Source organism: Erythrolamprus reginae, chromosome 7 (genome assembly GCF_031021105.1).
Source record: "Erythrolamprus reginae isolate rEryReg1 chromosome 7, rEryReg1.hap1, whole genome shotgun sequence".
NCBI classification, from domain to species: Eukaryota; Metazoa; Chordata; class Lepidosauria; order Squamata; family Dipsadidae; genus Erythrolamprus; species Erythrolamprus reginae.
This window is the reverse complement of record NC_091956.1, coordinates 42,280,172-42,294,733: the sequence shown is the minus strand read 5'-3', so window position 1 is coordinate 42,294,733 and position 14,562 is coordinate 42,280,172. Positions and strand designations below refer to the sequence as shown.

At 46.3% G+C, this 14,562-nt stretch overlaps 1 protein-coding gene across 1 annotated transcript in view; it reads right to left on the bottom strand.

Annotated features, from left to right (window-relative positions):
* The window catches only part of PALLD (palladin, cytoskeletal associated protein), a 170,682-nt gene that overhangs the window by 58,417 nt on the left and 97,703 nt on the right, over nucleotides 1–14,562 (bottom strand). Inside the window, exon 3 of the mRNA XM_070757400.1 lies at nucleotides 8,616–8,751. Coding sequence (XP_070613501.1) covers nucleotides 8,616–8,751 — 136 coding nt within the window. The remainder of the gene's footprint in view (nucleotides 1–8,615; nucleotides 8,752–14,562) is intronic.

Below are 14,562 nucleotides of genomic sequence, written 5' to 3'. Positions count from 1 at the left end.
GGTGTGTGCAATAACAGGTGTACCAAGGTATGCCCGTATTACTGCATCTTTACGCAAGCTGCATTGGTTGCCAGTCGGTCTCTGAATGCAATCTACAGTGTTGGTTATTAGTTTTAAAGCCCTAAATGGCTCAGGGCCAGACTATTTATGGGACCGTCTCTGCCCTCATACTTCACTGTGGCCAGTAAAGGCCCACAGAGTAGGCCTTCTCCAGATCCAGTCCGTCAAGCAATGTCAGTTGGCAGGACCTTGGGTAAGAGCTCCTCCATACCAGTCTTCTGGAAAGCTGTTAAGACCTGGCTTTTCCAGCAGGCCTGGAATTAAATTGACTGTAATGTATGTATGGTTCGTTTTTTATGCTATTATTGTTCTATTATAATATTGATTTTATTATTGTACACTGCTCAAAAAAATAAAGGGAACACTTAAACAACATAATATAACTCCAAATAAATCAAACATCTGTGAAATCAAACTGTCCACTTAGGAAGCAACACTGATTGACAATCAATTTCACATGCTGTTGTGTCCACGGAATAGACCACAGATGGAAATTATTGGCAATTATCAAGACACACTCAATAAAGGAGTGGTTCTCCACGTGGGGACCACAGACCACATCTCAGCACCAATGCTTTCTGTCTGATGTTTTGGTCACTTTTGAATGTTGGTTGTGCTTTCACACTCGTAATAGCATGAGACGGATTCTACAACCCACACAAGTGGCTCAGGTAGTGCAGCTCATCCAGGATGGTACATTTCATTCATTCAGATCTAGGATGTGTTATTTGAGTGTTCCCTTTATTTTATTGAGCAATATGTTTTGATTACCTTTTACTATTGTTGTATTTATGCCCCTTGTTAGCCTCTCTGAGTGCATTTTAGAATGAGCAGCATATAAATAAAATAAAATAAAATAAATAAATACAATCAAAATTTACAATTATAATTTAGAACATGAAATTCTAATTGCTGGCAGTGATTCTTGAAATTCATTCAACAATACTTACCTGTGAACCATACAGGGATTCCAGCAATGTCCTGGCTATATAATTTACTGTTCTTTCCTCTTACACAACAGGCATGCCTGACAATGTCCCTCTAATTTTTTTTTGGCGTGGGCAGAAAAGTATAATGTATGAGCGGCACATTTTCATGCCTGGATGTGGATCGATTAGAAACAATAGGGGGTCATGTGACCTCAGGACACACAGCAACGGTCATAAATATGAAACGGCAGCCAAATTTTGATCCTGCGATCATCGGGCTGCTACGAAGGTCCTAAGTGTGAAAAAGATGCATAAGTCACTTTTTTCAGGGCCGTTGTGACTTTGAACAATCAGTAAATGAACCGTTGTAAGTCAAGGACAACCTGCTTTCCCCCCTAGATGTTTTCTGTGGAGCTTCAAAATGGACTCCTGATCTGCTGATCCGCTGCTAAAAGAATGCACTGGTCAGACAGATAATCCTCAACTTCTGTTCTGACCCCAATGGAAGCCAACGTTTCTATCTGAGTAAGATGGTTATTAAGTGAGTTCTGCCTCACTTTACCACTTGCCATAGTTGTTAAGTGAATCCCTGAAGCTGCTTGTCAGAAGATCCCAAAAGATGTTCTTGAATTATAAAAAAATGTATAAATAAAGAAGGAAGCACTTTGGCATAATGGTTAATAAGTTAGCAATATATTTGGTGTTGTCCTGTTTGAAGGAATGTTAAGGATGGAATTTAATTAAAAGAAAATGTACCCATATATACTCGAGTATAAGTCGCTCCGGTTATAAGTCGAGGCGCCTACTTTTGCCACAAAAACGGGGAAAATTTATTGACTCCAGTATAAGTCGAGGATGGAAATTGCAGCGGCTACTGGTAACTTATAAAAATAGAAACCAATAAAATTACATCAATTGAGGCATCAGTAGATTAAATGTTTTAGAATATTTATTTCAAAGAAAGCCAGTAAACTAGCTCTGTAAGTTTAAAAGAGGGTAAACAGGTATATGTCCCCCCCCCAGGCAGGTATAGGCAAAAAATATGCAAGTACCTAGGTACTTACCTCAATCCCCTGCTCCTGCTGGTTTGGGTTAGGGTTAGGATATTTGGCCTCTCCTTGCCTCAAAGAGATACAATTTCCCTCTATATTTACTACCGTGTTTCCCCGATAGTAAGGCAGTGTCTTACTTTCTTTTTACCCCCAAAAGCCCCCCTATGTCTTTCTTTCGGGGTATGTCTTATATTGGAAAAAATTGAAGGCTCAAAGTTGACTCAGCCTTCCATCCTTAACGAGGGTAAGTCAGAAAAGCACAGGGTCTGCAATGTTTGGGGTCCATCAGCTGATGAAAGGCACCGAAAAAAAGGAGGAAAGGAGCTAAAAAGAAGCAGCAGGATTGAAAGACCCGCATAATTTCCGAGCCGAGATAAATGAATGATGAAACCTGGACTGCCGGGCGGCCCGCCTGGAACGCCAGCAATGCCGCTGGGCTGATTGCCGAGAGGGGACGGGGCGCGGGAGGAGGCAGCGCCGCACCGGACCCCTCAGGCTGCTCCGCCCGGGATGGGGCTCCTCCGGAGGGGCGCACGGGGGCTCGGGAGGAGCCCCATCCCGGGCGGAGCAGCCTGAGGGGTCCGGTGCAGCGCTGCCTCCTCCCGCGCCCCGTCCCCGTTCGGCAAGAGAGGCACGAAACCGCTGCTTATGCCGGGCGGCCCGCCTGGAACGCCAGCAATGCCGCAGGGCCGATTGCCAAGCGGGGACGGGGCGCGGGAGGAGGCAGCGCCGCACCGGACCCCTCAGGCTGCTCCGCCTGGGATGGGGCTCCTCCGGAGGGGCGCACGGGGGCTCGGGAGGAGCCCCATCCCGGGCGGAGCAGCCTGAGGGGTCCGGTGCAGCGCTGCCTCCTCCCGCGCCCCGTCCCCGCTCAGCAAGAGAGGCACGAAACCGCTGCTTATGCCGGGCGGCCCACCTGGAACACCAGCAATGCCGCCGGGCCGATTGCCGAGCAAGGACGGGGCGCGGGAGGAAGCAGCGCCACACCGGACCCCTCAGGCTGCTCCGCCCGGGATGGGGCTCCTCCGGAGGGGCGCACGGGGGCTCGGGAGGAGCCCCATCCCGGGCGGAGCACCCTGAGGGGTCCGGTGCAGCGCTGCCTCCTCCCGCGCCCCGTCCCCGCTCGGCAATCGGCCCGGCGGCAATACCCCCCGTGTTTCCCCGAAAGTAAGACATACGTCTTACTTTCGGGGTATGGCTTATATTAGCCGACCCCCCTGAAACCCCACATATGTCTTACAATCAGGGGGGTCTTACTATCGGGGAAACACGGTATTACTGAACATCCCAAATATACTATTTAATTCTATGTATATATGCCATATGTGTACATAAATATTACACACAGGCACACAAAAATATACCGTACATTATCTACTATATAAACTGCATGTGTATATACAGAGAGAGAGAGCGAGAGAGAGAGAGAGCTCTTGTAAAATTATATATGGTACATTCAACCTCATTTACTGTAATAGAAAAAACAAACCTAAAGTCCACTTTCTGCCACACAGTTAACCATAACTAGAACATTACACATGTCTTCAGATGTACCGGTACTTCCCTAGCTTGCACATCACCGTTAGAGCTAGGAAATGTCATGGATTGAGTAAAATGTGGTGATTCTCACTTAACAACGCTTTTGCTTAACAACAAATTTTGAGCTCAATTGTGGTTATGGGTCTTTGTCTGTCTGTCTTCCTTCCTTTTCTGTCTGTCTGTCCCCCCCTCCTCTCCCCTCCCCGGGGAAATTACAGAGTCAATACTGTACTGTTTTTTTATTTAAGGTTACAAAGCAAATGAAGAATCATTTTGAGTATTTGTCTAAAATTTCTTCAGTGGGATCCATAGCTTATTTGGCAAAAGATTTTTCACTGGGGAAAACTTTTTAGTGTTGACATTAGGCACAGCCAGACAGAGGTCTTAAAAGGCAAAAAAACTGTCAAAAAAAGTATGTTTTTTAAAAATATAATATCTTGGTTGTTGAATTTAATTCTGCCTTGGCGAGGGGCAGCCCCCGCAGATGGGTGGCTGGCGAGGACCATGCACTCCCATCTTCATGTCCGCCGGGGTTAAAGGAAAGTTTAGGGACCTCTGCCCCTTTGAGAAATGCCTCGGCGGTGACATTCTGAGAGTTTTTGCCTCCCCACTCCGAAAACCCCGCTTCTCAGCACCTTGCCGAGGCTGAGAGGAGAGTGATTTAAAAAGGCACTCTCAGCTTGGGGTTATCTCCCCGCTGAAATGTTTCTCTCGCCGCTGACAAGTTGCTCGCCCACCACCCTCAACACCCGCTTTGCCCTCGACTGGTAGAAGAAGAAAACCGCGTTCTTACCTGTCGCTCTCTTCCCTGCAAATCGAAAAGTGAAATTAAAAGCCCTCGTTTTCTCCTGCGTCTAAACAAAATTACCAGAGCGCATGGTAATTTTGTTTAACAGCCAACCACTTCAACGACGCGCGAGAGGGAGAGGGGGAAAAGCCAGTGAGGTTGGGTGGGGGGGTATCGAGAAGACAGAAGCAAGAATCCACCCCCCCCACCTCACCGGCTTTTCCCCCCTCTCGCGCGCAAGCAAAGGAGGCAGCCAACAACTCCAATACCGCGCTAGAGGGGAAAAAAGCCGGTGAGGTGGGGTGGATTCTTGCTTCTGTCTTCTTGACATCCCCCCACCCCACCCCACCTCACTGGCTTTTCCCCCCTCTAGCGCGGCGTTGGAGTTGTTGGCTGCCTCCTTTGCTTACAGGTTTTTCCCGCTTTCGCACGCAAGAAAAGGAGCCAGCCAACAACTCCAACACCGCGCGAGAGGAGAAAAAAGCCGGTGAGGTGGGGTGGGGGGGGTGTCGAGAAGACAGAAGCAAGAATCCACCCCCACCCTACCTCACCGGCTTTTTTCCCCTTTCGCACGCAAGAAAAGGAGGCAGCCAACAACTCCAACACCGCGTGAGAGGAGAAAAAAGCCGGTGAGGTGGGGTGGGGGGGTGTCGAGAAGACAGAAGCAAGAATCCACACACACCCACCTCACCAGCTTTTTTCCCCTCTAGCTCAGTGTTGGAGTTGTTGGCTGGCTCCTTTGCTTGTGCGTGAGAGGAGAAAAAAGGCGGTGAGGTGGGGTGGGGGTGGATTCTTGCTTCTGTCTTCTCGACACCCCCCCCCACCCCACCTCACCGGCTTTTTTTTCCCTCTTTTTTTTCGCACGGCGTTGGAGTTGTTGGCTGCCTCCTTTGCTTACAGGTTTTTTCCCCCTCTTGCACGCAAAAAAGGAGCCATCCAACAACTCCAACGCCGCACGAGAGGAGAAATAAGCTGGTGAGGTGTGGGGAGGGTGTCTAGAAGGCAGAAGCAAGAATCCACGCAAACACCATACCTCACCAGCTTTTTTCCCCTCTAGCTCGGCGTTGGAGTTGTTGGCTGGCTCCCTTGCTTGCGTGCGAGAGGAGAAAAAAGCCGGTGAGGTGAGGGTGGATTCTTGCTTCTGTGTTCCTGACACACCCCCACCTCACCTCACCGGCTTTCCCTCCCTCTAGCGCGGTGTTGGAGTTGTTGGCTGGCTCCTTTTCCTGCGCACGAGAGGGGGAAAAAACCTGTAAGCAAAGGAGGCAGCCAACAACTCCAACACCGTGCTAGAGGAGAAAAAAGCCAGTGAGGTGGGGTGGGGTGGTGTCGAGAAGATAGAAACAAGAATCCACCCCCACCCCACCTCACCAGCTTTTTTTTCCTCTCACGCACAAGAAAAGGAGCCAGCCAACAACTCCAAGGCCGAGCTAGAGGGGAAAAAAGCTGGTGAGGTGGGGGGGTGTAGATTCTTGCTTCTGTCTTCTTGACACCCCACCCCACCCCACCTCACCAGCTTTTTTCTCCTCTCGCGCAGCGTTGGGAGTTGTTGGCTGGCTCCTTTTCTTGCGTGTGAGAGGGATAAAAATCTATAAGCAAAGGAGCTAGCTAACCACTCCAACGCCGTGCTAGAGGGGGGAAAAAGCCGGTGAGGTGGGGTGGGGGGGGGGTCTCGAGAAGACAGAAGCAAGAATCCACCCCCACCCCACCTCACCGGCTTTTTTTCCCTCTAGCGCGGCGTTGGAGTGGTTGGCTGGCTCCTTTTCTTGCGCGCGAGAGGGGGAAAAAACTGTAAGCAAAGGAGGCAGCCAACAACTCCAAGGCCGCGCTAGAGGGGGGAAAGCTGGTGAGGTGAAGTGGGGGGGGTGTTGAGAAGACTGAAGCAAGAATCCACCCCACCTCACCGGCTTTTTTCTACTCTCGCGCACAAGCAAAGGAGCCAGCCAACAACTCCAACGCCACACTAGAGGGGGGAAAAGCTGGTGAGGGTAGGTGTGTGTGGATTCTTGCTTCTGTCTTCTCGACATCCCCCCACCCCACCTCATTGGCTTTTCCCCCCTCTAGTGCGGCGTTGGAGTTGTTGGCTGGCTCCTTTTCTTGCACACGAGAGAGGGAAAAAAACTGTAAGCAAAGGAGGCAGCCAAGAACTCCAACGCCGTGCTAGAGGGGGAAAAGCCGGTGAGGTGGGGTGGGGTGGGGGGTGTCGAGAAGACAGAAGCAAGAATCCACCCCACCCCACCTCACTGGCTTTTTTCCCGTCTCGTGCACAAGCTACCTCAGCCCTCTTGTGGTGACTTTTCACTCACCCGAGTATAACCCGAGGTCGGGTTTTTCAGCCCATTTTTTGGGCTGGAAAACTCGACTTATACTCGAGTATATATACGGTATCTAACTGGATGACAAAATTAGAAAAAAAACTTTTGCAACTTTTTGGATGATTGATATTAGTTACTAACAAAATACTGCATTTTATTCCTTCAAAATTAGATGGTACACTGTATTGTTTGAAGGTATGTTGAGAGAAAAAAAATCACCCCCCACCCAAAGTCTTTCCTTCCGTCCCTCCATTCATTTCATTCTTCCTCCTTCCTTCCTTGTTCTCTTCATTTTCCTTCCTTCCCTCTTTCCTTCCTTGTTCCATCCATTTTTCCTTCCTTCCTTCCTTCTTTCCTTTCCTTTCTTTCTTGTACCCTCCATTTCTTCTTCTTTCCTTTCCTCCTTCCTTCCTCTCCACTTCTCTGTTTCCCTCCCTCTCTTTCCCCTTTCTTTCTTTCTCTCCACTTTTCTTTCTCTCTTTTTCCTCTTTTCCCTCTCTCTCATTCTTTCCCTCCAGGTCTCTCTCATTTCTGTGTACTTCTCCCTCTTCCCCCTTTCTCTCTCTCATTTGTTTCTCCTCCCTTTTTGCTCTCATTTCTCTCACCATTTCTGTTTTTTTCTCTTTCCTCTCCCATTTTCTATCTCTCGACGTAATCCAGAAGCAAGGGCTTCAGGACCGGGAAGGAGGCGCAGGAAGAGGCAGGCTCTCTTCCGGTGGTGTGTGTGGCTGTGGTGGCATCGATAGAGCTCGGCAGGCAAAGGAGGAAGAGGAAGAAAGGCGACCTCATAGAGGGTAGCTGAGGAGGAGCGATCTGTGCTTTCGTAAGCTTTCCCTGCTGGATGGTCAATTGCCATCCAGCAGGGAAAGATTGACCATCCAGCTTATGAAAGTGCGGATCACTCCTCCTTGGCTCCCCTCTGCGAGGTTGCCTTTTTTCCTCCTCCTCCTTTCTGCTGGAGGGCGATTGACTGGCGCTAAGAGAGGGTGGCGGAGGGGGCTGGCCCCTCCCAGAAGGAAATGGCTTTTTGCCTGCCAGGGACGCAGACTCTGCCACTGCTGATTTAGAAGCTGGAGAGGACCGGCAGCAGAACGAAGAGCTTGCGCACGCATGCCATTTGCCAGAGAAAAACCATTGCAGCTCCCCCCCAACTCCCCCCCGTCTACCTACCATACCACAGATGGTTATGGATCTGCACTGAAATTGGAAACTGATGCACGGAGGTTTCAAACCTTCTGCGCTATAGTGCACAGCGCAGCTTAGGGGAAAATTGATGCCTGACTCCTGCAGTCTCCATAGATGTTAAATATATTTATTGTCTTTTGTTGAAAGTCCATGTAGTAATCTTTCATTTTTAAGAAAGTAGGAATGGACCTGAAACTAAATGTTCCTTGGTACTTATTTATCTTTTTCCTACCTTATCTTGCTAAGAGCAAAAGTTCCTTATTAGTCTATATCTTTATACTGAAAAGTAATAATGTAATATAAATAGATTAAATAAAAATGATAAACATCATGTAAATATCTTATGGTAATATAAAAAGATATATCAGATCCATACTGTATTCAAAGAAATAATAAATACATCAACCAGAGGCAACATTTACAGAATCTAGTAATTATAAGTTGGAAGGAAAAATTCCATCACGTAATTGGAAGAAACATCCGAGTGCAAAATAAGGATTGGGACCCCATATATCTTCTACACCGAATCTCAGTGCAAGATGGAAAACCATAATAGAGAATATTTCAGTTTGGATTTGCAACTCATTTCTGTATTTGAAAATCTGTCTCCTACTATGCAAGACCAGCTATAATTGAACACAGGATCATATAAAATTGAAATTCACATGAATGCAAATATACATAAAGTAAGAAAACTATACATAAAGTATATACAAATATACATAAAGTAAGAAAACTATTTACATACTGGTTGGCCATTGTTCAAGAGATCTTCCTTGAAGCGAAGTTTTCTTTCCAGGTCCTGGATAACAGCATCTTTTGTGCCCTGAATTTCTTCATCAGATGCAATCCTGGCAGTTCTGCCCGATTTCTTTGGAAAACCCCTGTAAATAAATCATTAATAGTTTACAAACATGACAGGTATGTATAGAGAAATTAGGTATTGGAAACATACCTGAACACCTCTTCTCATCCATGGCGGAGACTGTAGTCACATGGGTAGTCCTTGGCCTTTCAGATTGAAGGACCAAGCCAAATCTTTTAGCACAGATGAGAAGAAGCATTCAGGTATCTGCCTTGCTTCCCCAGATTTTGCAGATCAGAAGATTTGGCTTGTGTTGGCTAGAACTCTGATTTTCAGCCAGGATAGGAAGAAGAAACAGAGAAAAAAGGATAGTCGAAAAGAATGGGGAGGGAAGTGACTACAGTCTCCACCACAGATGAGAAGAAGCATTCAGGTATGTTTCCAACTCCTATTCTCCATCCTGGGGATGGAGACTGTAGTGATGTGGGACATACCAAAGTTAGGTGTCTCGATAGGGTGGGAATGTAATATTGGAAGGTCACAAATTATGGTCAACCACCCTCTGAAGAACCCTCCAGCAAAACACTGGATCAACAGATGCATAGGTATCAATTCTATAATATTTAATGAAAGCATTAGGAGAGGATCAGGTGGCTGCTTGACAAACTTCCTGTCAGGCCAAAGTCTTCATGTGGAGTTAGAGAGTTCAGCCTGACACAACACAAGGGGGGATGGGAGGGGTAGTGAGTAGTCAAGAGGGGAGTTACTAGATACAACCAAAGATTCATTTCTTCAAGCCAAGGCCATCATTTGTTCTGCCTCAACTGAAGAGAAGAGGAAGTTGATATGCCCCTGCACACAGACTGGCTCTCGTGATGAACTTGTGGGTGTGGGGGATGTAAGATGAACCTTAACCTAGGTGTGATTCTGGGAAGTATTCAAAATCGGAATGACAATGGTGTAGCTAACATGGTTCTGTTAATAAATCAAGTTCTGATTGAGAGAATTGGACTGGGACTTGGTTTATTTCTCAGATGCTATTTGGAATGCTGACATTTAAATTCCGATTCTCATCTTCTTCAGGGGCCTGAGCCCCCCTCCCTCCACTACCAGCTACTAGCGGAGGAGTAAACTCAGGAGAAATGCAAAAGAAGGGGTTAACCGAAGTCCCTAAGGAAGGGGGGCTTAGAATTTCCAGAACCCCTCCTCCAGATGGAGCAAAAAGAGATTAAAGCACGGGAGGAGCATGGCGGAAGAGAGCTGCTGATGAAACAACACCCCCTCAGGATTTGTCTCTTCTTGGAGCCGTGGGAGGCCAGGACCCTCTGACCAAGAGAACTGAGACACAATTCAGTGCCAACTGTTCGCCCCCCGCAGATTGGAGATCACTGAGAAGCCAAGTTGTCGACCAGCCTGAATTTGGGAGCCTGCAATTGGGAGTCCTTGGCAGATCTCCCTGACTATTTTGGACGTCTGACTGTAAGTGGAACAACCCCTAAACAGAGCCTCCAGACCCGCGGATGGGTCTTGAAAGCCCCAGGGGATTTTAATGCTGGGTTAGGGAAGGAGACCCGGCAAAGTGAAGAAACCCTTTCTTTCCATATGGCTGCGAGTGAAACCCCTAAAGGTGCTGCAACAGAATTGAAAACTTCCTGGGTGACCCTTCCTTCTGAGCCCAGGCTGGCACCCAGATCTGATGGGGGAGGCCCCAAGCAGGGGAGACAAGAGCCTGGGGAATGCCCTGAGATGAAGACGCATTCGACTGTGTATATTCCAGGGATAAGATGGGCCCAGTGCCAGTGGGGTCCTTACCTCCCCCCTGCTCAGGAATTCCAGTAGCCAAGCCTTTTGAGGGAAACTGTGAAAATGACTGCTGTTTCTTTTCCTGCCCAGCCTCCTCCCCCTGTGCCTCCCCCTGCCAGCGGAATAAGACTGAGACAGGAGCCCCCTTCTCAGCGGGGGGGGGGGTGTATACCAGTGAGGAGGATGCATCCATTGGTTAACACCCCTTTGCCTGCTGCAGCCCACCCTGGATTGCCCAGCCCACCTTCCTTCCAGGCAAAATATGATGGGGATCCGAAGAAACTTAATTACTTTCTCTACCCAGTTGCAGCATTTGTAAGGCAACATGGCCATTTATTTCCATCAGATCGCGAGCTGGTTGAGGCCATTTCTGAGGCTTTAAATGAAGGAGAAGCAGCTCAGTTTATAGCTGTACTATTTGATGAAGCTGCTCCTGAGCTACACGATGTGGTGGAGTTGATTGAGTTTATGAGATTGAGATTTCAAGATATTGCAAGCCAGGTAGATGCAGAAAAACAGATTGGTTTGCTAAAATAAGCAGGCCTACCAGTGAAGGAATTGGTGTGGGAATTCAGAAGAGCTGCTGGTAAATTAAGGGACTGGCCTGAAAGATTATTAATCCATACTTTTAAAAATGCTCTTGACCCAGAATTAAGAAGGGCATGTGAAATCTGGGGAATCGCTTGGGCCATTCAGAATTGGTACACCACGGCAATTACTTTGGATGAGGTGGTTTGCACTGAAAAGAAACACCACCACCCCGGGCTTCTAACAAACCTCCAGGACACCGCCCTTTCTTTCGCCAGCTGGGGCCTTCTCGTTCAGAGTCCATGAGGGGAATAAATTGCTACCGGTGCGGTAAACAATGGCACAGAGCATCTGCGTGCCAGGCACCAGCCCTCCTCTCTCTCTCAAGAGCCAAGCCTTGTGCAACGGCAAGGAGAAGACCTGGAAGACCCTCTGAACCAGGGCATTGGGATTTTCAAATAACAGAGCTATTCCTTCCTGAGGATAATCCTGGGGCCGAAGAAGCCATCCCTTCAGGACCCAGCCCCAACTGGAATGAGGAACCGGCTGGAGAAGATCACCCAATGGTGAGTGAACCTATTCCCCCATTCCTCCTTAAGGCAAAGATTAAAGTAATCACCACGGGGGAGGAGGGGGGAGTAAAGGCCCTGCTAGACACAGGATGCTCCAGAAGTCTAATCAACAAAGCAGTAGTGCAAAGATTAAAAATCCAAACCAAACATTTAGCCAAACCCATGCATTTCCAACAAGTGGATGGTTCCCTCGTAGGCGGAACCACGGCCACACTCCTGACAGAACTAGTTGAGTTACAAATAGGTCAACACCGTGAGCTCCTGCGGTTCATAGTCGTCCCCCAAATGTCAGAAGCCATCATCCCGAGTTTGATTTGGTTGGATAATTTGACCCCCACTATAAAGTGGGAGGATGGATATCACAAGCTTTTCTTCCGCATAGGGCCTACTCCTCCCACAGAAAATGACAGGAAAAGTCCTTTCCCCCAAGAGAGAGCAGATGGGCCCTTAGTAGCAGCAACGATGAAGGAAAGGACACTCCAGGTCTCCAAAAGGTACCCCTTGAATACAGAGACTTGGAGAGAGTTTTCAGTGAGGAAGATTACAATGAATTGCCACCTCACAGATCCACAGACTGTGCAATAGAACTTGAGCCAGGGCCAGCTCTCCCAAGACCTAGAATGTATGCAATGTCACCAAGGGAGATGGAAGAGCTGAGAAAGTACATAGACACCAACCTGAGAAGGGGATTCATTCAGCCTGCAAATTCCAAGATAGCAGCCCCCATTCTCTTTAAGGAGAAAAAAGATGGCGGCATTCGTCTGGTAGCAGATTTTTGCAATCTAAATGCAGTGTGGGTACAGAACACTTATCCGCTCCCCCTTATGAAGGATCTACTCAATCATCTAGCAAAGGGGAAAATATTCACCAAGCTGGATTTAAGAGAGGCTTATTATCGCATCAGAATAAAGGAAGGGGGATGAGTGGAAGACAGCTTTTAACTGCCCATTGGAGAGTTTCCAATTCTGTGTCATGCCATTTGGCCTAAAAGGAGCCCCCGCAGTATTCATGCAGTATATCAATGAAGTATTACACGTCCACCTTTACGAGAGCGTCCTCGTATATTTAGATGATATTCTTATCTATAGTCAGAACCTCCCTGACCATGTCAAATTGGTGAGGCAAGTCCTTTCCCCAATGCTATTTGCATTGGCAATTGAGGACTTAGCAAATAAAATTAGAAACGATAAGGAGTTTCCAAATAGGAAAACTTGAATTAAAACTAAATCTTTTCACAGATGATGCTATAGTATTGACTGAAACCCCAATTGAAATGATGAAAAGAATAAAGCTTTTACTCCAGGAATTTAAAGATCAGTCAGGTCTTACAGTTAATATAGAGAAATCAGAGATAATTTGTTGAAATACAGGCCCTAAAGGGCAAATTAAGATACGAAAAGTGTCAGGATTGAAATTAGGATGTAAAAAAATGAAATATTTAGGAGTTTGGTTATTAAAAAATCCTAATAAAATTGTGATGGTTAATTATAACTCAATATGGAAGAGACTTCCAAAGCAGTTAAAAAACTGGAAGAAAAAAAGGTTGAGAAGAATGGCAAAGATTAGAACCCTTAAAATTATGATTATTCCAAAAATGATGTATTTATTTCAGGTTTTACCAGGTACCTTTCCAGGGGCAAAATTGAGGGAATGGGACAGTAAACTAAACTTTTGGATTGAAGGAAACAAAAGACCTAGAATAAGGAAAAGATGGCTGTTTGCCCACGAAAAAGAGGGGGGATGGGGAAGCCTGAGCTTAGAGTTATATAGAGAAGCATTTCAAATAGAAAGATTAATGGAATTACAGTTATGGGGGGAAAAGAAGTGGGTAAAACTGGAAAAGGAAATAAATAATATAAATAATAAGGAGTTATTATTTTAAAAATGGAGTAAAATTGAAATTAAGAATTTAACTGACCCTCTGAAAGCAGTTTTAGAAATATGGTTTAAATGACAGGGGAAATTGGGAACTAGAAACTCAAAATTATCAACGTTACATGTATTGAATACAGGTAATGATGTGAACTTTAGCAGAATCATAAAAGAATTAGATAGTAAAGGGATAATGAGAATTGAACAATTATATGAGAAGGACGGAAGAGTTAGCAGAACTTGGCTGGAATGGTGGCTGGGTCAACAGAAATGGCTGCAGATCAATGCAATATGTAAATATTTAAATAAAAGTGAGAATAAAGAAGCTTTCTTGAGAGAAGAAAATAGCTTAGAGAAAATATTAAAAGAAAATATTAACGATACCAAGGCACAAGCTAGTAATATATAAAGAATGTTATCGCAAGCGGAAGAGGGTGTAATAAAAGGCTTGACAAGATGCTGGCAAAATGATTTACAAATAGACCAAAGTGAAATGAAAGAAATAGTAGAAAATATATATAAGATTAAGAATATAAGAGTTAAAGAGATGAGAAGAAAAATTTTACATAAATGGTATTATACACCGGCACAACTTGCACACTTCCAGGGGCAAGGGAAAGGTAATTGTTGGCATGGTTGCCAAAGGAAAGAAATTTTCATGCATATGTTCTGGGAGTGTGTTGAAGTTCAGAAATTTTGGAAGGAAGTGCAGAACGAAATAAATAAAATGCTAAACATTAATTGGATAATTACAAAAGAAATAGCGATATTAATTAAACAAAGAGAAAGACAATTGAACTTACCTGAACGGTCTTCTCGATGCACTGCAAGGAGAGTCCAACATGGGTAATACTCCAGTCTGATTGGTCGGGACTGAGTTTAATTAGTTAGAGGGAGGGCTCGGCTTGACCAGGGGCGCTGTAGTAGAACATACCCCCTGCAGCACCCGCCTCCCAAAGGCTGCTTCTGACGAGGCAAACGTGTCTATGCGATATTTAATAAACGTAGAAGGCTTTGCCCAAGTAGCTGCCCTACAAATATCTTCAAGAGATGCCTGAGTGGTCCAGGCCGCCGAGGCCGCTGCACTGCGTGTAGAGTGTCCCGTTATTCCCTCT